The 24,489-nt window shown below is 43.0% G+C and overlaps 2 protein-coding genes across 8 annotated transcripts; both read left to right on the top strand.

Annotated features, from left to right (window-relative positions):
* The first annotated feature begins 141 nt into the window (after nt 1-141).
* bicra (BRD4 interacting chromatin remodeling complex associated protein) lies at nt 142-15,882 on the top strand. 3 transcript variants are annotated; one of them, XM_042487259.1, is made up of 14 exons: nt 142-178; nt 3,400-3,445; nt 3,556-3,601; nt 5,389-7,470; nt 7,646-7,834; nt 9,181-9,801; nt 10,258-10,450; nt 10,549-10,646; nt 10,763-10,897; nt 11,020-11,069; nt 11,161-11,309; nt 11,410-11,504; nt 11,606-11,708; nt 13,024-15,882. In XM_042487259.1, exons 2-14 carry the CDS (start codon nt 3,405-3,407, stop codon nt 14,832-14,834), a joined length of 5,613 nt encoding a protein of 1,870 aa, XP_042343193.1. In that variant the 5' UTR covers nt 142-178; nt 3,400-3,404; the 3' UTR covers nt 14,835-15,882. The 3 variants fall into 3 exon arrangements, with proteins under 3 accessions (XP_042343193.1, XP_042343192.1, XP_042343194.1); XM_042487258.1 differs by having other exon boundaries at nt 11,603-11,708; XM_042487260.1 differs by lacking the exon at nt 7,646-7,834 and having other exon boundaries at nt 143-178; nt 11,603-11,708.
* Nucleotides 15,883-16,673: 791 nt separating this feature from the next.
* Nucleotides 16,674-23,865, top strand: ehd2b (EH-domain containing 2b). 5 transcript variants are annotated; one of them, XM_042487262.1, is made up of 7 exons: nt 16,674-16,934; nt 18,220-18,689; nt 18,787-18,963; nt 19,990-20,105; nt 21,210-21,622; nt 21,742-21,906; nt 22,509-23,865. In XM_042487262.1, the coding sequence occupies exons 2-7, from the start codon at nt 18,469-18,471 to the stop codon at nt 23,055-23,057; spliced, it is 1,641 nt and encodes a 546-aa protein (XP_042343196.1). In that variant the 5' UTR covers nt 16,674-16,934; nt 18,220-18,468; the 3' UTR covers nt 23,058-23,865. The 5 variants fall into 5 exon arrangements, with proteins under 5 accessions (XP_042343196.1, XP_042343195.1, XP_042343199.1 ...); XM_042487261.1 differs by having other exon boundaries at nt 16,674-17,082; XM_042487265.1 differs by having other exon boundaries at nt 16,675-17,082; nt 19,990-20,087.
* Nucleotides 23,866-24,489: the final 624 nt, after the last annotated feature.

Raw genomic sequence — 24,489 nt, 5'->3', positions numbered from 1 at the left:
GGTGTTAGTATTTTAAAGCATTTGAGTACTTTTTCCTGCACAGGCACACAGACGAGGAGCAGATTTCACTCAGGCAAAACGGAAGTCTCCTGTTTCCTGCCTGTAGTTGGGTCCTGTACAGCAGCCCGTGCGAGGCTGTCCTGGAGACCCCGCGCTGCCTGCACCTCTATCGTCTCGGGTGAGTTTGTTATAATGTAGAGATTTCTCTATTAATCCGAATAACTGTAACAAAGCTGCAATATTCTCGCACTGCAGCGAAGCCGCAAACTGCACGGCTATCGCAACCGGAGCGCCACATCGCTGCACGACCCGGCAAACATGGTCATTTTCCACCGAATTCCCAAGCATACCCCCCTCATCCAAGAGTATTCCAACATTAACTCATATTTTGCTTGCAAGGAGAGATAGATAGCTCGCTACGCAATTGCGTTTACAGTTCTAAGCAAACAGTACTACTGTGTCTCGGTTGAATCAAAGTGCCGCTGTGCATTGCGAGCGTTAAAATTGTGTCACTCGGTGGTTTGTTTTGAATGTCAAAGGCTCAAGCTAGCTGTGCGTCTGAATATTGTTGATAGCTGGGCTAGCAGGCTAGCTAGCTAGGCTAACGAAATTCAATCCAGATGCATCAAAATGCTGGATATAGAGGTGAAACGGGGCTTTGAAATCAAACGTTTTATCAAATTAGAGTCTTACGACGGTCACATGGTTGTCAAACTCTGTGTATTGTAACAAATAGGCAAAATATGCATTAAACGATTTTTGAAAACACCAGCTAGCATGTAGCAAGCCGCTTGCAGTGTCTCCATTCATATCCTGCGCACTGGCTCTGTTCTGACCGAGTAATGGCTACAATTCGCTGCCTCTCAAGAGCGGCAACCGGGGATGCAACCCCCCTGTAACCTCTGTTGTATTTGTGTCTGGAATTCTTGTTGACTTGTTTTTTTGTTATTGAAAGTGGTATGCACATTTGTTGAGACTTGGTGGTGAATTCAGCGAGAGTCCATGCTCCAAATCTTTCCAGGTTGCGTAAAAACCGCGCGTTTTCGGTTTGTTGTCTATTGCTTGCTGTCCGCTGTTTCTCGGTGTGTAGCAAACATAATTGCTGCGTGATCTCTTAAGTTCACAACAGCAGAAGAGTGTCTTGTTCTTGGCTAAACATAAATGCAAAAATGACATGTTACTAATGATGCTGAAGGTGGGCTCATATGTGAAAATGTTGACTTTGTTTTCTGTTTGTAAGGAACCCATTTATCTTTATTGTAGGTGTAAATGTGAATGTTTAAGTCCAACAACCTGCCTTCTTACTTGCTTTATTTTGATAAGACCCACTGCAGACTCCACAGACGCCTGACAGCAATATGTGATGTCATGTTTTAAGTCATATCTCATAATGTGAATGAGAAGAACATTGTGGGATTTAAAAAATATCCATAGTGAAGTTGTTGTGCTGTACAAAGTGAGAACACATGCCAATAGAGTAAAAATAAATAAATCATTAACAATAAAAAAGTGGTTAAGAATAAGGTGCAACAATTAAATGCACACAATGCCAGATATGTATATTAATCAAAATCAGTAGCAATTTCTGAATTTGGTCTATGATGGAATTTGTAATACCAATTAGTAAATAAAGTTGAGATGCAAGTTGTTGGATTTTTTATAGATTAGAGTTGCAGCGATACACTGGTTTTAAGGTATATCTTGATATGAAAATTAATTATCACACCATGTACTTTCATTTGTTTATCTATAATATTGGGGGAATGCAGTTATTTATGATGGGTTTGGTATGAGAGTTGATTTATTTTATTTATTTTGACAGAAGTTAGTCATGTCTTCTAGCAAGACAAGACAACTAGGAAACTTCCAGAGCTTTTTCAAAAGCTCCTCTACCTCAGTGTGACAAGAAGCAATTGCACGTGGTTATACATTAACAACAATCATTTCTGGTTCGAAAAAAGACAGTTGTTTGAGTTTTTTTACAAACTTCTATATAAATCATCACACATTTTCTGTTTATATAAAAATGCTGAACTACACATTGTACTACACAGAACTACAAATACCACCCAATCACAGACCAAAATATGTCAAAACCAAGTACATTTAATTAAGCTTCTTCTTCTGATATTAGATTTGGCTGATTGCAGATGCTGATACTGTGCAAAATTCAATGCTTTTCAAAATGTGCACATTGACTGGGCAAAACAAGAAAGCTACTTTAACTCAGATTTCAAGTAATACATGCCATAGTCATCATTATCTAACAAACTTTAAACAAAACTGTAAGATTCATCCGAATTTAAGGCATGAGTGTTGCTCGCCCTGAGACAGTCCTGACAACAGCCAAATATGGCAAATATGATCAACAACTAATTAATGAAATGTTTATTTTGGGCCAATGCCAATGTTTCATTTTAAAGCTGTTATTTCCTGTATATATTACTTTTAACTCCACCACATTTGCTGTTAAAATAAAGTAAGTATATCATATTATCAGCAAGCTTGAGCTCAGTTAAGGAATTGGGTTGCAGTTGCTCAATTATGTATCCCATACTAGCTACGATTGATTAATTAAGCTTGATTAAAATTAATTTTGAACATAATATATTCTGTGATTGGGTGTTTTTTTGTAGTTATTTAGTACAATGTGAAGTGCAGCCTCAATTCATGAAAAATGTGAAAATGTGTGAGGATGATTTAAAACACTTTTTTTAAACTGTAAAATTATTGTTGTTAAAGTGTAACCACGTGACAGTGCTCCTTGTCAGACTAAGGTAGAGGAGCATCTGAAAAAGCTCTTGAAGTTTTGTAGCTGTTATACTATTGGATGTGGCTTACTTTTGTCAAATTAAAAATAATCAGCACTCATACCTCATCCATCGCAACCAAAGTACTAAATATGGAGCTAGAATTAGGGTTGCTACAGTATGGGATTTTCACAGTATGGTAACTGTTTCAGAAAGTATCTTGGTATCATGGTATTACACAAATATTGTTATTATCAGTCAGACTGACCTTTAAGGGAATGAAAACAGAATTGTCAGTTTTGGTTGAACAAATAATTTATAATTAAGACTTGAAACCATTTTAATGGAAGTATGTGTAAAGAATCTCCCTTTGAAAAATAACGCAAAATACAGTTGAGATTCTCTGTCCTGTTGAGTTTTTTTCTCTTTTTTTCTCAAAATTGTTAATAAGCAAATGTACATTACATCACCTTATACCCTAAAATTGGTATATTACTGCAGTCCTAGCTAGAAAATAATACAATATGACATTGTTAATATAATAATATAAATGCTACTGGGAAATCCGAATAATTTTGGGAAGTGATCATTTTTTGTGTGTGTGGGTTTCTTTGGTAAGATTGTAATGAAACTTTTTCATCTTTAACAGTTGTCATGGATGATGAAGACGGCAGGTGCCTTCTAGATGTAATTTGGTAAGTGATCACTAACACACTGCAAGATCAGTTTTATAATTAATAAACCATTTAGTCATCACTTTAGTTTTGTCTTGTTCTGCTGTGAAATACATTGCTTTCTCCTGCAGTGACCCAGAAGCTCTCAATGACTTTCTTCATGGATCTGAGACCCATGTGAGTATGAGAGAAGAAAAGTGAACAAAGATATGTATGTTGACTTGTGTTATATAAAAGAGGCTTGTCACAGATGTGATGAGGAGTCTTAGTTATGCACATTTTAGTTGGTTTACATTACTTCATTTTTGGATTACATGCTGATGCACCCTGAAACCCGCGTCCCTCACTGCTTTCATTTATCCTGTTTTTACTGCTTCCTCTGCTTAATGGTTGTCTTTGCTTTTTGATTACACCGTTTATGATTTTAGCCTGCCTTCCCCTTTTTATCAGGCTAATTCACAAAATGAAAAATGCTAATACTAACGCTTCCCAACTCTGTGTTACTCCTATCATTTTGCCCCTCTGTTGCTTATCTTTTTGCTGGTTCTTTACAATCTCGGTTCTCTGGACTGTGTTCTGTCCTTTCCTTGCCCTCCTCCTCTGTTTGATGGTCTGTATGTTTCTCTGTCCTGGTGGCTTTTGCCTGCTGGTTTGGGTGCCTTTGGTTTCTGTCTGTCCTATCCTGGGTGGGTGTGTCTGTAGTTGGACACTGACGACCTATTGGATGGTTCGAGTGACCCCTCCAGCTCGTTCTTCTCTACCACTGGGGTGAGTAAAATCCCCCAATCCTCCCCCTTCTGTTTTCTATCCATCTATGTAGCATGCATCTCCAAATACCCTCCTTTTCCACTAACATATCTACACTCTACAAGCTTTGATTTGCCGCAATGTTACAAGAGGCTTTTGTGGGGTTTTCATGTCTGCATTTCTGTGTTAACTCGATTATTAGGCTTGGGCGGTATCTGTGTTTTCATTCCTTCCTTCCTTGAAATTCACCAGGGTATATTGTATATGGGGGTATCAGTGTGCTGCCCCCAGCACTGCCGACTGGAGAGTTCACTACGTTCTGCAGGCCGTCTTGTCAATTTCAGTCTACTCAATACAGTATACACTCAGGTCTTGACAACAAAAGTTAATATTCTCACATCCATTTTCCTTATTCTCTTGAACTGAAATCAAGACTTCATTTCGCGGAACCTGTTATGTTTTTTGGGGGAAGCCCCATGTTACCAGATTAAAGGAGCCACATTGCCTAATAAGCAACACTGCGGCACATTTATAGAGACAGAGGCCTGCTCATTTTGTAACATGACACAGTTTTTAGCAAAAATAAACAGTGAAAATGGTCTTTTGATAATTATATTGACTCAGTATTAGCTTTTACTGCACTTTTAGTGTCTTAATCTGTCACAGACATGAGAAAAACCAAATCTGTTTTACTCAAACTTTCCTGTTTCTGTTTCAATATACAAGCTCTCTGACAACGTTTCTGTCAACAGAAACTCTTCAGTTGTTGACACAAGGCATTTTATTGTGAAACATTTGCAGGACTGTGTTGTTGACAACGCAGTAGCTTGCATGGCTTCATAAATGAGTGGAATATGTGTGAGAAATACAGTAGTTATAACAGTAGCAGCAGCAGCACCGCAACAACAAATGCTGCCAGTTTGAGCACACACTGCTCACGCATGCAGAATGGCCCAGGCGTAACCTCCAGGTCAGGTGATGCACGCTGCATGGAAAACATACTCAGTACAGCCTCTACAGTATGAAGTTAATAGAAAAATAAGGGTCTGTATTTTTGACGGTATTTAAAATCACATTCAAGGGACTTCTAAATAACCTGGCATACTGTAATACCGCCCATGCTTATGGGTTCTACTCCTCGCCATCACATGCATCAATCGATCTCATCCATCACCTGGTTTCACTCCTTTCGTCCTTTTTTTTCCCTCCATTTTAAGGGCCATGTTCCAGAGGTCCAGCCTGCAGTCCAGCTGTCGGCCAATGAGCCGGCAGGCTTACCCAGAGTCAGTGTTGACCTGGACTTCCTGGAGGATGATGACATCTTGGGAGGATCCCCAGGTGGTGAAGGTGGGAGCAATGGCATTGGGACAAATCATGAGCCATGTGACATCCTGCAGCAGAGCTTGGCTGAAGCCAACATCACAGAGCAAAGCTTACAGGAGGCAGAGGCTGAGCTGGACCTGGGCTCCTTTGGGATTCCGGGCCTTACGCAGGTGGTACAGACACTGCCTGATGCCAGCCTCTCTGGGGCTGGAGGCACTGCTGTTGGTGTAGGCATAGGTGTTGGGGGAGCAGCAGCAATTTTCCCTGGGTCAGCCCCGAGCAACACTGCTACTCCTCCTAATGCCACAGCTGACATGCTCGGGTCAGTGCTTGCTCAACAGGGCCTTCAACTCCAATCCCAGGTCATGAACAAGGCCATTAGCGTTCAGCCATTTATGCAGCCTGTGGGCCTGGGAAATGTGACACTTCAACCCATTTCAAGTCTTCAAGCTCTTCCTAATGGGAGCCAGTCTGGACATTTGGGTATCGGACAGATTCAGGTTGTGGGTCAGCCCACAGTCATGACTATCAATCAGTCTGGGCAGCCAATCCTGGCTAAAGCCATGGGTGGTTACCAGCTGCATCAGTCTGGGCCAGAGGTATCAGGTGCTGGTTCTCAGGCAGGGCTTGGAGGCTCAGGGGGTGGACTTCTGATCCAAGGTAACAAAGCCACTTTGGGATCTCCAGCTTTAAACGGACCAGCTGTGTGTGTCAGCAGCACAAACAGCAGCAGTGGCGGTACAATGACTACTCCTGCTGGGCTTGTGGGCTTTGGCAGCACCACTATAAGTTCAGGAATTGGACCCCAGACGCAAACTCCAGGCCAAATCATGCAGAACGTGATCATCCAGCGCACACCAACACCCATTCAGCCTAAACCCCCTCAGGGGGGAGCCATCCAACCGAAACTCTTCAAACAGCAACAACAGCAGCAGCAGCCACAGCCAGCACCCCAACCCCTGCAAAACGATGCTCACAAGGCTCTAGCGCTGCAGCAAATTCCAGTTTCTGCTGCTCAGAATGTAGCCTTCCTGACGGGAAAGCCTGGCTCTAACGTTGTCCTGAGTACTCAAGCCACAACACAAGGCCCTCAGTTTCAACAAACTCTGTTTAAGCAGCAAGCAGCACAACCATCTGGAAAGCCCCTCAGTGTCCACCTGTTAAACCAACAGGGCAGCATTGTTATTCCCTCTCAGACAGTTCTGCAAGGTCAGAACCACCAGTTTCTCCTGCCACAGCTACAAGCAGGTGGACAGATCCTGACCCAGCACCCTGGGGGGCACATCATAACTAGTCAGGGTCCTGGTGGACAGCTCATTGCAAACCAGATTTTAACTGCGAACCAGAACATCAACTTGGGTCAGGTGTTGACTTCACAGGGCCACCCTGGGGCTGCACACATCCTCTCTGGACCCATTCAGCTCCAGCCTGGCCAGATGGGCACACCCACCCTCTTTCAGATGCCTGTCTCATTGGCTCAGAGTCAAAGTCAGACACAAACCCACACTGTCTCAGGTCATGCCCAGACAGTTATACAAGGCATGCCAATCCAGAACTCCCTGACGATGCTGAGTCAGGTGGAGGGGCTGAGCCCCGCAGTCAGCCTTCAGCCAGCCCTGCAGCCTCAGCCAGGTGGAGTCCCCAGCAGCAGCAGCACAGGAGCAGCAACCATGGCTCAAGGCCAGCCTGGAGAGTGTGTTACTGTGCTGGGTAGTTCCACGGACCAGGCAGCTCATCCCACCCAGCAGCATGCAACGCAGTCCTCTATCCTCGCCATGCAGCAGGCTTCCTCTGTGTCCACGGCTACCACAGTACCCTCTTCTTCTCCGTCCATGTCTGTGTCCTCTTCCTCTTCTGTCACAGCAGTGGGGCTGGTCCCCCATCAGGCTCAGCACAGTCCAGGCAGGTTACTGTTCACCAACCAGGGCTCCAGTATGATCTTAAGCCCAGAATCTCTGCAGATGTTCCTCCAACAGGTCAGTGATCCACTTAAATTGTGTACACTTAACATTATTGACTTAAAAAAATAAATAACATGCACGGAGTGATATCTTGGTCTGATCTCTTGGTTTACTATTTTACTTCCCCTTCCCTTCAATCCCCTTCCTTCTTCCCTCCCTCGTCCTGAAATGGTAAATGTACTCCAATCAGGAGCAGCACCACCAAACAGAGAATGAGTCAACCCCCTCTGTGGGCGTACCTGCGTCTGTAATCGTCAGCAGCAACAGCATCACTGCTCCGGCCCCCGCTGTCCATGACAGCCAATTAACTGACTCTTGGGTGGGTCAGAGCCACAGCCCTTCCCCTGGCCCCTCCCACATGACAGCAGTTGTAAAGCAGGTAGAAATGCCCCTTTATGTTAAGCCCCACCCACTTGTTGCTGCTGCTGCCGCCACAATGTTAGGGTATCTTACCTTTCCCTGTCACTGCTCTGTACTTCTCTTCTGCATTAGTCATTGCTTCCATGGCTCTCACTGATACTGCAATTCTAAGCTTAGAAATTACTCGCTTGCAGCTTCTGTGTGTCTCTGACATTGCTTTGTTATATTTAAAGGCATGATCATTCCAGCTGTCCATTGGTGTTGTGTGTCAACCACTGTGCTAACTCAAAAGTTAACTGTATGCACCTCTACAGAATGTTGGATTGACAATCAAGTGCCAGGTCTTTTTCTTTAACTTAATTTATCTAATTCGGTATGTGTCTCATCCATTCCACTGTATTTATTTTGTAACAGAATACAAAAACCATGCTCATACTCAATAGTAGAGCTACCAAGGTGTCAAGATCAACTTGTTTAACTTTTAACTAACACTCTTTTCAAATCTAATCAACTCATCTTCATCTGCTGCATTACTCACCGATGACTCATCAATCAATCCACACCTCTCCACCCCTCTCTCATCATTTACATGCTCACTGTGCCACAGCTCCTTGTAGCCCCTAGCTGACCAGTTTAATGACCCCCAAATGATAATTCATGCTCCCCTGACCCCAGTCCCTGAAGTCTTCAGATCACCTTCTACTTCTCCATCACAGACCCGCAGATCTTTGACTTCTTGCTTTTGTCAACTGTTTCTTTATTTTTGCCTCGCCAGATGATCATTGCTCCCTTTTTATGTGTAATCCTCAAACGCTAGAAAAAAAATCAGTGGGCTTCTACTACTTTTACCTCAGTCTAACACTTTGCTTTGTATTGTTTTGTCATTTTACTCGCGTTTGTGTGATTCTGTATTAGGGTTGGGCGATACTATTGATAATATATAATCATTTTGCTGATGTGCAAATGAACAGTCTCAGGCAAAATATGAATAAATCGGAACAAAAGCAGTTATTGAGGTGTTTGTTTTACACTTATGAGCAGTTTTGTCGAATGCAGTGCATAACAGTGGAACACTGTCATTGTATTAAACATTATTTTAAGAATTTTACATATAACCATGAATTCATTTGCCATATCTTTATTGATGTCTAAAAGTTTTTGATATCGCCCAGCCCTGTGTTGTTTCTACTGTCAAATTTTGAAGTATGTACTAGAATCATATTTATTATATACTGTGTGCATGTGCAGAATTTTCAGTGTGTGTGATTTTTGTGATTGATTCCTTGATTTTCCCCTGTGTTAAAAAAATGTTTGCATTCTTGAATCAAATAAGCATGTTGTTATACTATGATTCCACTTCTTCAGGTACCCTCCAGTGGACATCAGCAGTCCCTGAAGATCCAGGGCATGTCCCCCTCACCGGCCTTGACCACTCACACCACAGCACCCCCAGTGGCAGACAGCCCACAGCCTTCCCAGTCCCCTCTCACTCTGAGCCAGCAGATCCAGTCACCACACCATCAACAGCAGTCACGTCCTCCCTCTCAGCCTCAGCCACAGTCCCAAACGCCCTCTCGCTCATGCACACCCTCATCTCACCCGCAGCTCTTTATTGTCCACAACCAAATGGCTGAGTCCCCCCAGCCAGCTACACAAGGCCAGCCGCAGCAGACACAGCAGGCACACATTCAAGTTCAGCTTCAGCCTCAGCCACGGCCGGCCTCTCAGCCTGCCCCTTATCAACAAGATATGCCCCCGATGTCACAGTCACCCAAACCTCCTCCTGCACCACCTGCACAGCACCAGTTTACTGCTCCACCTGTCAGCACGTCTGCCACTGCTGTGGTTAAAGCCCAGGTTCCCATCCAGGGCCTGACAGCAGAGCAGCAGCACCACCTGCAATTAGTAGGAGCGCAAATTCAGACGCTGTCAGCCATCACCCAGCCCTCGCCTCAGCAGAAACAGCTGCTGGAGAAGCTACACCAGGTATTGTTTCAGTTCACCACAAACGTCTCAGAATTCAAAGTTGTTAAGGAGTTTGCATTAGAGGTATTACCAGTAAACTAGCCTCTTGTATGTTATGACTTAACATGCTACATTTTCACCCTCTTGTAGAAAGTGTCCACTGTAAAAATATGAACTGGTTTATGTCAATCAAAACAACATTAACAGTTCAGTTTTTATCTGTTTTTATCTATCGATGGTTAAATGTGTCTTTCCTAGCTGATGATTGGAATGGTGATCAGCATACAAGTACAAACCAAGAGTCCAAATAGGCTTTACAGAAACCAACATATTATGTGATAGTCATTCACCCCTGACTCACCCCTGGCCTCCTGTCATTTTGCAAAAGTAGCCTCCAAGTAAAGCGAGTCCGATATCTCTGATTCAGAATTCCTTGTTCAAAAATAGCAAAAAAAAAATGTTCACATGTATTTTCAGGTCCAACAAAACATCTTGCTGCAGGCCAAGCAGTCTGCTCAGCCCCAGCCTCAAGCCACTAGTCAGTTCAGCTCCCAGCAAGATGTGCCTGTTGATAAAATGGTGCTTGCATCACCAGCCAGCACCGGTACACCTGCTCAGCTTCCCCCAGTGCTGCAGCCCACTTCGGTGCTCGTCAAAAGTCCTGCTACAGGTTGGGCATAATTTACCTGAAATGATGTACAATGGTAGAACACTGAACACACCTCGAGTTTTTTTCCTATTTTAATTATTTGTGTCCTCTTGTCATAGCATCAAGTGACTTACAGGTATTCTCAGGAGCCCAAGGGCCAGCTGGAGCAATGGTAAATCAGACTGTCACTCCTGCCAGCCTTACCCAGCCTGCACAGGTACAAATGACATCACAAAGCTAATTCATTCTGTTCTACAATTTCCAAACATTTAATACTTAATTTAGAAATGTGTATTTTTTCAGTGAATAACCCCCCTGATTTCCCCCCGACAGGTTCAGCCAAAGCCAGGGGTGATCAGCTCAGTTGGAGGGATGACTCTGGGGAAAGGTGGGATGCAGATACAGGTGTTAGGAGCTAGTCTGACTCAGATGCCTGCACCACAGCCCCCAGCTCCAGTACAAACTCAGGTATAGGAGAGTCACTCCTCCTGAAAAAACAACAATTTAACAATTTCAATCCAACAATTGTTTTATTTTATTTAAGCTTGAAGATGTAATCTCTCTTTTTAATCTGTTTGTTTATGTCACAGACAACAAAAATGAAGATGCCTTTCAGTGCAGAGCCCAGCAAAGAAGCAAGGTGTGCGTGGCATGCATTTTAATGGAATATTTCAATTGTCTCATTATGCAAGTTTTGTAACTATCATTTCTTTATACACACCTCACTGCAGGATGCTAGAGCAGCTGAGGAAACAGCAGGGTTCAGTGCTTCACCCAAACTACAGTGCTCCTTTCCACTCTTTTGAGGACACGCTGCACAGACTGCTGCCTTACCATCTCTACCAGGGAACTGCCAACTCCTCTCAAGACTATCAAAGAGGTAACAAACTCCCCAACCTCTCGTGCAGCCAATGCACAGTTTAGCACCCTTTTCCCAATTTCATGTTCTGTAACAAACACCTTGGTTCTCTTGTGCACAGTGGATGATGAATTTGAGAAGGTCTCCTGCCATCTACTGAAAAGGACCCAGGCCATGCTGGATAAGTATCGCTACCTGCTATTTGCAGAGTCAAAAGTAAGTTTATAAACCAGCATTCTCGCCATCTGCCTTTTTGTTGTCTTCTTTGTCTTGAATTGATATTGAACTGATGGTTTTTGGTGTTTGAACCTGAGCAGAGACTAGGCCCCTCGGCAGAGATGGTGATGATTGACCGGATGTTCATTCAGGAGGAGAAGATTGCATTGAGTCAGGACAGGATTTTGGCCAAGGAAAGACCAGGTAACCTATCACTGTGACTAGATCGGATCGGAAGGATCAGTATCGAGCCTGATCAATACATATTTTAATTGATTGGGAGTGGTTATTTTGCACACGCGTCTCACCAGATCTTTTGTTTATGTCTGCTGTCACACAGGTGTTATAAACGGAGAGCATGATTTGTGACAGATATTTAGGTTTCATTGGAATGCTGCTACTCCAACAAGTAGAAACAGTTTTTTTCCACATTCAACTTAAACTGCTACAACACCTAAAGTGACATTGATTTTTAAAAAAAATCTTTTTATATTGGTTTATGTGGAAATACACAACCATGAACATGAAGACCTTTCAGTCATGCAAAAAGGAAAATTAAATAAACATATAATAAATAAAGAAATTGTATAAAAGATGAAAAAAAGATCAAATAGAATGGACAAACATATAAGGGGAGAAAAAAATTAAAAGATGTGTAATTAAATTAATAGAAATTACAAAATGAAATAAGGGTAGAAAATAAGAAGAACAGCAAACATAAAATATGTTCTGTAGACAAGGTTATTGGATCAAAGCATACACATGTAGACAATGGGCAGCTACAAGTTACACTACAATAATTTCTGATACTTGTTCTCACAAAGTCAGGTCTGATACTTGGCACATACATTTTGTCCAGTTTTTTAATAAAGGTATCCTTTTGTGTTCTCAGGAATTGAAATTTTTGATGCTCAATTTTAGTGAACTAGTTTTATTATAATGCTGTAATAAATGAAACTGTGACCGATTCATATTTGTTGTGACTGGGAATGTTACAGTTAAGTTATAACACTAACACTTTGAAGTGGAATTATGATTATCTCAATCATTTATAGTGTTGTGTACTTTTATTACAATGCTACACTAAACAATTTTGAGAGCAATTTCTGAAAACATATTTTGTTGGAAAAAAAAACATGCTGCACTAAGCAGAATTGTGATAAGAGCCATATAAAATACTTCAGTTTGTTTACTTTATGATGGAAATAAAAACTTAAGTAACTATGTGGATGCAGAAAGTCACTTGTATTACATTCCAGAGGTATGAAACTGTTAAGCATATACACAGAATTGATTTTAATACCATTAAAAGTACTTGAAGTGTGCATTGTGGGTCTGTATTATCCACAATACTGCAAGAGTTGGACCGGGACATGGAATCAGCAGATACTCAATATCAAATGACTCGGATTGGGGGCAAAAACCTTGATCCTAACATTCCCATCTGTGGCCATACATGCTTTTTTCTTGATCTAAATTAGGTGTACACTAATGATTTAATTCTGTTTTTTCATTGCAGAGGAGTTTGTGGCAAACGCGCGCATGTTGGAGAGTGTAGTTTCATCCCAACAGAAATCAACTTCTGCTGAGCCCATGTCAGTGAGTGGAGGTGTAGCTGCTGCCATGTCTGCTCCAGCACCTGCAGCTCCAGCCCTAGCCCCTCTCCCAAATATTGCCCCAAACGCCCCTCCTGCACCCACTCCGGCTCCTGCTCCGGCTCCCGCTCCTGCTCCAGCTCCAGCTCCAATTCCAGTTCCAGTTCCAGTTCCAGTTTCAGTTCCAGTTCCAGCTCCAGCGCCACCTCCACCTCCACCTGCCCCCTCTGCCAACCCTTTCCCTCCTACCAAACTAGTAATAAAGCAGGGTGGAGGAGGAGCCTCTGTGTCCTGGACCAGCAGCTGTCCTCCACCTCCAGCTGCAGCGAGCAGGCTGGCTGAACCCAGCGGCCAGAGCTCCTCCTTCAGTCGTGCTCCAGCAGCATCCTCCTCCTCCTCTTTATCCCTCAACTCTCAAGCAGCCGATGATGACGACGCTCTCCCACAGAGAACCAGCAAACCGCCTATCAAAACCTACGAGGCTCGCAGGAGAATTGGCTTGAAGCTGAAGATCAAGCAGGATCAAACAGGGTTCAGTAAGGTGGTCCACAACACTGCCTTAGACCCAGTGCACACACCTCAACCTCAGCAGAGCAGCCAGTCCACATCCCAGCCTCAGACTCAGTTCGAAGCTGCTGTACCGCATCAAAAGGCCCACCCTTTATCAACTCCTTCACCTACAGTAATCAGAACTCAATCTCCCGTATGCACTGTTTCTTCTGCCTCATCAGTCACCACAGCAACCACTCAGAGCAACCCGTCACTGAGAGGTAACGTTCCCCCCAATGCAGCCCCGCCTTCCTCTACCTCTTCTTCTCATACTTGGTCGTCGTCCACCTCTACTCAAATGAACGGGACATTGGATCACCACGACATGGGTGGGGTCAAACACAATTCTGCTTCCACTGCCACCCCCTCACAGACAACGTGCCGTCTCCCCCTTCGGAAAACCTACCGGGAAAACGTTAGTCCCCGGGTCAGACCTGGTGTCCCCGGGGGAGGGGATGAGAGTTTGTCCTACCCTAGACCTACGCCGTCACCCCCGAGGCACGAGGCCTCCTCTCCTCCCTCAGAGCGGACAGTTATAGCCAGCGTGAAGGTGGAGAAACGAGGGAGGGAGGCCTCGCACACAGAGTCAAGCCACGAAATGGGCCGTTTAGGGGGCGCAATGCAGGGGCTGGACGGGATGGACGAGGTGTTTAACCGTGGTATCAAGACCACACAAGGGGCAAAGGAGAGAGGGGAGGAGCACACAGACCAAGAGACAGATGTAGGTAAATACAAGAGGGCAAGTGGGAAAAACAGACATAGGGCTGGTGGGACATTCAGAATGGACCAGCATGCCCCTGGGCCTCCCTCTCCAGAGTCATCCTTTACACGAGACTCTTTGCTTCCTGCCAAACGCTGCAAGTCAGACTCCCCCGACATGGATAACGCCAGCTTCTCCAGCGGCAGCCCTCCAGATGACTCTCTGAACGAGCACCTGCAGTGTGCCATCGACAGCATTCTAAACCTGCAGCAGGAGCCCTCTGCCCGTGGGCAACACATTAAAGGGGGTAACAGCAGGTCCCACCAACACCAAAGCCAACGCCCAGGGGGCTCGGCAGCCTCATCCCACAGACCCTCAGTCCCACCCTCCTCCTCTGCTTCCTCGTCCTCCTCCTTGGCCCAGCACCCTCAGGTCGGTGGCCGAGGCCACAATGGCAGCCTGGTGCCCCAGACTCAAAGCAGATAACAGCCCCTCAGCCCCAGGCTGGACTGACAGGGGGGAACTAAAAGACAGATTTGGAGGCAGGGGAGGGGGGACACTGTGAAAACAGTATCACTGTACTTCTCTGCCAAGCTGTGTTGGCGTTGTTTGTCTTTTTGAATTGTCCAGACATTTCTTAGTCATTTACAGCCTGAGGTAGACCCACGGTGGAATAAGTGAGAGAGTGGTCAAAGGTTAAACGGTCTTTGTGAATTGCAGACTAGAAGATACCTGGCATTTTGTATGTGTTCTCTCATCCAAGCTGGAGTTAACAAGATGATATTGTCACAGGATGGTGTTTCTATTTCTCTGTTTCTTTTTCCTTTTTCACTTTAGATCTTTTCTTTTTCTCATTCAGTATTCATACATTCCTTTCATTTGGCCTGAGCACCAGTCTCTAATCCACAGCAGTTAATCTCATGATTGAAAAGGTGTCTCAGAGAGCATCAGGCAGCTCATTTAAAACAGTTCATAAGTCAACAACTTTATTTCAAATTGGCTACCTGCAGCTGAGAGACAGAAGGGAATACAACCAGGTTCATATCACAGCATGTCATAAATACAAAGTGTCTTACCAACTGACTGAGATTCTGTCATCACAAAGATAATGGTGCTCTACAGATGCAGACAACACATGCTAAATTGTTTGAGTCCACCTCTTTTTCAAGAGTACATTTCCTTCGACGTGACGGCTCTGGTAACATCAATTAGCTTCAACCTCCATCATGCCAGCATTTCATATTGCAGGCGTTTTAGAGTAAAACATGTTTAGAAATCAGTTTTAAAAGTTGTGAAGTTGTTTTCCTTTAACTTCTCTTGGGTCTATCAAGATGTAAATGAAATGTTGAAAGGAAATTTGGTTCTTTTCTGCTTCTGATGTCAGATGATTTTCCAGGTCCTTGTTTTTAGGCCACACCTCCTCTCTCTCTCTCACACACACACACACACACACCTGCGCCCATTATGCTGATGATGCACGGTTAGGACTTTATGCATTTCAGTCAGCAGGGGGCAGGCCAGTTTTAACTGTGTTCTCTGTCAGTTTGTTTCATCTTTCTGCCACTGTATCCCTGCCTCCCATGTGTTTTTTTGTGTGTCTCTTTTAAGCCTAGAGGACAATTCAAACACAAACGCAGCACAAGCATAGAAATGGAAAAAAAGGAACAATGGTAATGTACAAAAAGACCGTAAGAGAATTTGAAGTATAGTATTACAGATTAATTTTGTATTGTATTTATTGTGTATAATGACACTTTTTAAAAAGAAATGTACATTTAGTAAAACTGTAAATTAAACCTTGCTTCTTTTATGAAACATTGCAGGTCCTCAATTCATTTTTTCAGCTTCAGGGTACATTCCTATAGATGACTAATTATGACTGAGAAGTTCTGTATGATGGGCATGGTGATAATGGTGGTGGCGGTGAGATGTGTTTTCTATCAAACAGCCAGTAGGCGGTGCATGGAAGTGGAAAAGTAGAGCTGGTTTTTATGCTTCATTGTACAGAGGGTTCACAGAGTTTGGGAGGAGCAAGAGAGGTTAGAATGATGAGGGAACAAAATGCAAATCTTTAAACATATGTTGTGTTACAGTGACTCAAGTAGGGAAAAAAAGGCAAATAAAAAACATGGAGGAGTTGGAGGCAACAGCTGGAGGGTGCAGCAGAGGTTGTGTTTATCATTCAAAGTATGCATAAGGACGCAGGTTATGTCATGTTTGAAAAAGAAAAAAAAGGAATCCGCCCATATTATTTATTCACAACCCCCCCTCCTCCACACGTCACACCCTCTGACCACAGCTCCGCTCATCCCTGCCCTGAGCTGAGTGTTAGTGCTGCCCACAGTGTTGCCAGGCATCCCTGGAAGAGGAGGTGCATTAAACTTGGAAAAGTGAGCAAGAAAAATTTGCCTCAGTGTGGTGCGCCTGTGTGTCTTACTGTTTGCCTTGTGCTCTTTCAGCGAGCAGAGTAAGGAACCTTGCCAGATTTGGAGCTCATCTGAAATACATTAAACCCTTGGAGAAGAACGATCCTCTGTAATCTAGCTGCGTTGACGCTCCACGGAGGGCTCCTATTTGCTGTCAGAGGTACACCCATACATGTAGCAGCAGCTCCTCCAAGAGACTGTTTTTGTCTCCTCAAGTCAAAATATTTTCCAAACTCCGGAGGGCAAGACTGCAGAGAGAGAGAGATCAAGGCGCTTGAAGAAATCCGTGCTTTCTTCATAATAACTTGGTAAATACTCCTTTTGAAACTTTAAATATGGCTTTAATGATCAGCTGGAACTTTTACACAAATATATCCAGACTATGATACAGTTGTAGAAACTGAGCCTGGATGGTATTTGAGTGCAAATATCACAACTAAGCTGCAGAATTGATGAAAAAGGAAACTTTCTAATTCTCATTGGAGTTTTTCAACAGCTTTTCTTCAGATATGGTACTGATTTGTGTTGCTCCTGCATGTTACATTTCTTGTTCTGAGTTCAAAACTGTTTTGCAATTGTGGTGTGCAAAACCACAAGGCATTTTCCACCATCCTTAAACTCGAAATTCGAAATTGATCCCAGAATCTTAACCAAACCTCTGATTCTCTTTGGAAAGCCTGTAAAGCAACTTTTACTGGTACAGCTTGCCTGGCACAGTTCTTTTACGTGTAATGGCGGTCAAATCCCATTTAATGTCTCTCTAGTACATCTCCAGGGTTCGCCATTTTGACAAGAATTCTTTCCACACTGGTCTTGTGACATGTCAGGACTGTGTTGCCTCTTCTCTGTTCAAAATCTTTTTTTTTTTTAAAAATCCCAGTTCAAATGGGATTTCCAAGAGCACGGTTCTCCACAGATGAGTGAATGCCTGCTGACACGTACCTTAACTTTGTACCTTTGTGTCAATCTGCTTCTAATAATGAGCTGTGCCTTCATTTCCTAATCCAGTGTTTCTGTTAATGTAGACTATGATGAAAAAGGTCTTGTTACTCAAGGGTTAAATTTGTTTTTCCATGTATAGACCACCCTCTATGATTTTTTCCTTAAATGAACAATGAAGCCATGCATGTATTTCAAGTTCCTCTGAGAGAAGCTGCAGAGGATAAAAGGAATGTCTTACTCATTTCACTGTAATAAAATTAGCTGTGCCTGTCCAAATCCTAACACAGGGCTGGGTTTGCAAGTTTTCCAGCATGAACACCAACTTTTTCCAGACATGCACTGACAATGCTTGGCAGCCTCTTGGGCTCAAGCTTACTCCAGATTCCACATCCTTACTCTAGGTTGTGGCAGACCAGGTGAAAGGACACTACGGAACTTTTTGTTATCAGGAGTTTTCTTCTGGAATTAACTTCAATTTGTCTTTTTTTCTGTCTACATTACAGGGGCTAAAAGTTATCAGGGTGGCGACTGCTGTCAACGGGGGAGATCCAGACTTGAAACAAAACACCAGCCCTATTGTTGCTCTCGGCGTGTGCAGAGGAGGTTTCAAGGATACGTGAGCAGTGTTAAGATAAATACAGGAAACACTTGAAGGTTTTCCAAGGTTTGGCCACAGGAAATACAGCTCCAAACAACACTCTGACACTGATTTTTTTATAAGGAGCGCCCTGTTATCTTGTTAATCAATCAACATGTCACGCTGGGGGAGAAAAAATGTGAAGAAGACGCCGGAGGTGATCCGCACTGTGACAGAAGGGCTCAAGTCCTTGTATCGTAAGAAGCTGCTGCCTCTGGAGGAGTACTATGGTTTCCATGACTTCCACTCTCTCAGTCTGGAGGATGCAGATTTTGATAACAAGCCTATGGTGCTGGTGGTGGGACAGTACTCGACTGGAAAGACAACATTCATCAAGTAAGACATCACAGCTACACATCAAGCATTTTCTCACTTTTAAGTTTATTTAGGAACTCAAAAAAAACAACTCACAAGCTGTATGTATGATTGACAGGTATCTACTGGAGCAGGATATTCCTGGGAGCAGGGTGGGACCTGAACCCACCACTGACTGCTTCACTGCCATCATGCATGGGGAGGTGGAGGGAGTCATTCCTGGGAACGCCCTTATCGTAGACCCCAACAAGCCTTTCCGCAAACTCAACCCTTTTGGAAACACTTTTCTCAACAGGTGAGAGCGGAGATATTATTCACAGTGTGTTGTGTAATGATTCCACTGAGAGAGCCAGATAGATATCAGCATGTAATGGACAGAAAATGTGAGAGAATGCAAGAATGGGGAAGCAGGGAAGGAGAGATAACAGAGAGTTTTTTAGCTCTTTGGAATTTCAAGTCCTTGTGCCAAAATTCAGAGCGGGGAGGCACTTGCCTTATTTGTGGAAAAATGGAGAAAGGAAGCGATATCACCCAAGAGGGCGATGAAAGCTGATGTACTCAGACAGGAACTGCAATGTACGCAAGTTCAAAGACGAGGTCAGAGGGCTCCGCAGCCTCTTGGGGCAAAGACAAATAAATGAAGTCACAGTGAGGCTCAGGGAACCTATACGAGAAAGCCTAACATTCAGGTTCTTTCCGCTACTGTGTTTACTGTCTGGGCTGCCAGATTTTTGGGTATGTTTTTCCACTGATGTAAACTGAGAAAGAAGTCACATGTTTTACAATAAAGTTCTGTATGGTGCTAGAAAATATGTAGACTCAAAGTGAACATACAGTCCTGCTATTGATGGGACTTAAAATTTCTGATGGCAGTTTTCTGGAGTCCCCCTCTTTCTGTGCAGGGTGTGTTTGTGAACGTGTTTGCGTCTCCCCTTTTGCTTTGACTTCCTGTTCTGGGACCGGTGGGCTCGTTAAGCTCATAAGCCGCAGGAAGTAGTGTTGTTGTTCTAAGCCACACATCGTTAGCCGGAGTCATTGTTTGAGTCTGGCAGTGGTGGTCATTTTCCTTCAGGAAGCCCACAGCAATGAGAGGCCTGCTTGCGCACAATGGCCTTCAGTGGGAGGGTCGGGGTGTGTGGAGAGGGCAGCTTCTAATCTCCTCCTTAGATCACATTGGCTTCTTTGATAAGAGTTAACCATTTTTCACATGATTTAGATTCTTTCCTTGTGCACTGTTTTCAAACAAAACTGGCCTATCTGAGCTCAGTCTTATCATTGTTTATGTGACGTTTCTCCCGTTCGCTGATTTGAAAAATTCCAGGTTCCAGTGCGCCCAGATGCCCAACCAGGTCCTGGAGAGTATCAGCATTATTGACACACCGGGAATCCTGTCCGGTGCTAAGCAGAGAGTGAGCCGAGGTGAGAGAAAAGACAAAGGTGAGGAGAGGGAATAGGGGGGCCTGCAGAGACACACATCCCTGATCATCGGCTCACAATCTCATCTCCTTGGCACGCCTGGCTAACCCATGGGACCAGTTTACTCTGTCACAATAACACTTGGCAGCAGGGCCAAAAAACATGTTAGCAGTACACCAAACAGCCATTAAACCCCAATCAGGAACAGAGATAGTACAGATAAAATTCTGTCAGCACATCTGGAGGAATTTACTGTTGAGAAATAACTCATCACCTCACAGTGCTTTTTTCATTTTTCTATTCATCCACGCTTTAAGTAACCCAATATTACCAAGTCAATTTGCATGAGCAACTAACAAGTTTAAAGGGTCAGTGCATCAAAACTGTGAAAAACATTTCCTCACTCACTACTAGTTTTATCTTGCAGATGGTTTTGGTTTTATCTGCTGTGGTTATGAAATATCCATGTGTGAGATTTCTGCCTCCACCCTCCCGATACAATGGAGGTGAAAGGAATGTTGTTTGTGGGGCTCACAGCACTGCAAAATTAAAAATTCAGCATCAACATGTCTTTCCCAAAAGAGAGCTCCAGTTTCTCTGGATCACCCAAACCGTTTCTTTTGTAAGAAAGGTGAAGTTTGTGGGTTATCCAGAGTAACTGGGACATCGTTTTTGAAAAGATTAATCTTTTCCGTGAGCAGCATAAACAGAAATCCATCCAAAGAGAATTCAGAGATGGGTATCACAAAACCTAGAGTCATTAAAACCAAAACTATCTCTATGGCTGTACCACATAAGGTAAGTGAGAAAATGTGTTTGTTTTTTTTTTAAATTTGGGTGAATTGACCCTTTTAGTATGATCAGTCAACAATATAAAAATTGGTTTTGTAAGATTTGAGGACTGATATTTTTCATGTTAAAAGTCAAAGAATTGTTTTTACAGTGTGGGGTTTTTTTTTGGCATAAAGTCAAGTATGAATGTACAGGCGTGTTGGACAGATACAGATAAAAAGGGTTTGTGTCTGTGTTGACATTCTCCCCTCTCCTCCTCCCCTGGTTTTGTTTTGTGCATACTCTCTAGTTTTCTGACAGTCCTAATTACTTAACATTTATCTTTTCAAAAAGGCTATGATTTCCCAGCTGTGCTGCGCTGGTTTGCGGAACGTGTAGACCGCATCATCCTCCTGTTTGATGCCCATAAACTTGAGATATCAGACGAGTTCTCTGAGGCCATTGGTGCCCTGAAAGGCAACGAGGATAAGCTGCGTGTGGTGCTCAACAAGGCAGACATGGTGGGCACCCAGCAGCTGATGAGAGTGTATGGAGCACTCATGTGGTCCCTGGGGAAGGTTTTTGGCACCCCGGAGGTTCTGCGCGTCTACATTGGCTCCTTCTGGTCAGAGCCACTGATGGTTACAGACAACCGCAAGCTGTTTGAGCTTGAGGAGGAGGATCTGTTTGCTGACATCCAAAACCTTCCTCGCAATGCAGCTTTACGCAAGCTCAATGACCTGGTCAAGAGGGCACGTCTGGTTCGGGTGGGTTTTATTTGCATGTCAGCATGCGGTCATTAAATGGTTACCAATAGCATGACATTACTGCACTCTAATCATGACAGCTGTGTTAAATCCTTGTGCTCTGCTTTCTTTCATCCCAGGTCCATGCCCACATCATCAGCTATCTGAAGCAGGAGATGCCGTCTGTCTTCAGGAAAGACAATAAAAAGAAGAATCTGATCTACCAGCTGCCAGTGATTTTCTCAAAAATCCAGCTGCAGCACAACATTTCTGCTGGAGACTTTCCAGATTGTACTAAAATGCAGGTTAGTCTGTGTTTCTATCACTACTGGGCACATCTGGGAGACAACTCTATTAATACTTATCTTTTACTATTCTCAGTTTAGTTACATTTAACTCTTTGAAACCTGAGCAAATTTGCCTGATTTCTTTCATAAATGTGGGCAGAAGACAGTGAGCAACTTGATGATGACTCAGAAATTTGAAATAAATGAATAAAAAATAAAAATAAAAAAATACAAGAAAATTACCAATCAATTAGCATTCAAAAATTAGATTTTTTGTTTAAAAAAAGGAAATTATCTAAAAAAGTGCTTAATAATAATTATGTAAAACAATTTCAAATATATAATTCTGATAATTACAGTTTTTCTATATTTTTCCTTAGCTTTTTAAACAAATAATTTTGCAAAAAAACATTTTCAATTTGTGGAACATTTTTTGCCAAGTACTCGAATGCCCTTTCCCCCATGTTTTCAAAGCAAAGCAAAGAAGAAAAGAGAAAGTTAAAATACTTGTGAAGGTGTTTAATCCCAGCACAAGAAAAGTGATGTCAATCCAGGTTCCAAAGGGTTAAATGAGATTTGAAATCTATTGTCTTACGCATGTGTTTCATTTCTTTTTAAAGGAGCAACTGATGGTTCATGATTTCACCAAGTTCAAAACCTTGAAGCCTAATCTGATGGCAGCCCTGGATGAGTTGCTCTCCGCTGACATTGCCAAACTGATGCCCCTCTTGCGGCAGGAGGAGCTGGAAGCAGGTGAGCAACCAGGTGTACAGGGTGGAGCCTTCCTGGGGACCCGTGCTGGACCGTTCGGAGAGGGCGACCCCTTCACCGAACAGAACGGAGAGGGGTGTGAGGAGGAGGATGATTGGGTGGTGACCAAAGACAAGCCCAAATATGATGAGATCTTCTATAACCTGGCTCCCAATGAGGGGAAACTGAGCGGCAACAAGGCCAGGGACTGGATGGTGAGCTCCCGCCTGCCCAACTCGGTGCTGGGTCGCATCTGGAAGCTGTCAGATCTGGACCATGATGGCATGCTGGATGATGAAGAATTTGCCCTGGCCAGCCACCTGATTGAGGTAAAGCTGGAGGGCCACGGTCTGCCCCCTGAGCTTCCCACACGCCTGATCCCACCCTCCAAACGCAGGCAGAAGGGCTCTGATGCATAGACATGTCACAAGACGCTAAGAGAAACTCTTCTCTATTGGCTGTGCTACTGTTTGTATTTGCTTTTGTTTTCCTCCCAGACCCAAGTCAAAATGTTTGTATGCAATGCGTTCAACTTTTCGTCTGAGGCTGATTTCAGTCTTGCACAATGGAACATACTGTATTAAAGTGTAAGTCGATCCTTTGAGACAATAACACGGACTTACTGCAAAAGATTGTGTATTAAGAAGTCATACGGGTCTGGTTGCTTCTTCCCTTTGGCTTCTCAATGTTAACTTTTCATGATGAGCTTGAAAAATATATCTACTTGTGTTTGCAGAGCAGAAGTAAATAAAGGCTGGCGCCCTCTAAGTGAGCAGTATTCCGCATATAGTTGACAAAATACAGAGCTAAACTTTTCTGTGTTAAATTTAACATTCCTGGCTAGATCGGAGTGACACAGTGTTATCTTGGTGATAATTTGTAGATTATGCCTTTTATTTTTCAGGTCTGCTTATTCCAGCAAAGGCATCATCTACAAATTTATATTGCTCAAATGATTTGTTTATAGCAAACTGGCAGCACAAATCGAATAATCTGAATGCATTTCACTTTGATGCTTATCATGCCACATTTTTGTGCAGAAACTATTTTTGTTATTGTTGCTATTGTTTTTTATATGCAGGAGCAAGACCTCAGTTGTATGAAAGAACATGCTGAGATAAACTTCTCAACTAGACTGACTGATTGATATATTACTGACTACTGTACACGGCTCCACCAACTGTTCTTATGTAAACTATTGTAACCAAATAAAGTTCCCTGACTGTGGTTGGTCTCTGAATATTTTATAAATAAAAAATTAGACAATTTTTTTATGTTTTGAAACCTGGACCAACATCGCTTTTCTTTTGCTACTTTCAGGTGCCTTTCAGAAGTATTTAAACCTTCGAACCCTGAGCAAATTCGTGTGATTTTTTAAGAAAAAAAAACATGGGACAAAAGGCAATGTGCAACTTGGTAAGAGATGTTCCATAAATTTCACGAAATTGGTAGATTTAAAGATAAAAAGAAGCTATATTTATGATTATCATAATACATATTTAAAATTATGTTACAAAATGATTATAATGTTTAAGCACGTTTTTAAGATACCTCCTTGTTTAAAAAAAAAAACCCAACAAATTTTAAGGAAATTTTCTTGTACTTTGAACTATTTCTTTTACTAATTTTTGTCAATATGTTGTCATTTTTTTCTTTTGTTGCTCATTGCCTTCTTCCCATGTATTTGAAAGAAATCAAGCTATCAATCTACTTAGGCTTCAAAGGGTTAAAAGAGTTAAGTTGTTAAAATGTCTACAATGTAATGTGAAGTACAGAGCTAATAGTTGAATGCATTTAATTTGGCACTCCTTTAACATTTTCTTTTCTATCAAGCTCACTTGGTCGCTCAGT

Source organism: Plectropomus leopardus, chromosome 5 (genome assembly GCF_008729295.1).
Source record: "Plectropomus leopardus isolate mb chromosome 5, YSFRI_Pleo_2.0, whole genome shotgun sequence".
NCBI classification, from domain to species: domain Eukaryota; kingdom Metazoa; phylum Chordata; class Actinopteri; order Perciformes; family Serranidae; genus Plectropomus; species Plectropomus leopardus.
The sequence above is the reverse complement of the archived record's forward strand: the minus strand, read 5'-3'. Positions and strand labels throughout refer to the sequence as shown.

Excerpts from the sequence above, each read along its gene's own strand:
- bicra (XM_042487258.1), top strand. The coding sequence starts at position 3,405 with ATGGATGATGAAGACGGCAGGTGCCTTCTAGATGTAATTTG. Across the intron at positions 3,446-3,555 it reads TGCCTTCTAGATGTAATTTG|TGACCCAGAAGCTCTCAATG; the intron begins GTAAGTGATCAC and ends TTTCTCCTGCAG. Across the intron at positions 9,802-10,257 it reads TGCTGGAGAAGCTACACCAG|GTCCAACAAAACATCTTGCT; the intron begins GTATTGTTTCAG and ends ATGTATTTTCAG.
- ehd2b (XM_042487262.1), top strand. The coding sequence starts at position 18,469 with ATGTCACGCTGGGGGAGAAAAAATGTGAAGAAGACGCCGGAGGTGATC. Across the intron at positions 18,690-18,786 it reads GGAAAGACAACATTCATCAA|GTATCTACTGGAGCAGGATA; the intron begins GTAAGACATCAC and ends TATGATTGACAG. Across the intron at positions 18,964-19,989 it reads GGAAACACTTTTCTCAACAG|GTTCCAGTGCGCCCAGATGC; the intron begins GTGAGAGCGGAG and ends GAAAAATTCCAG.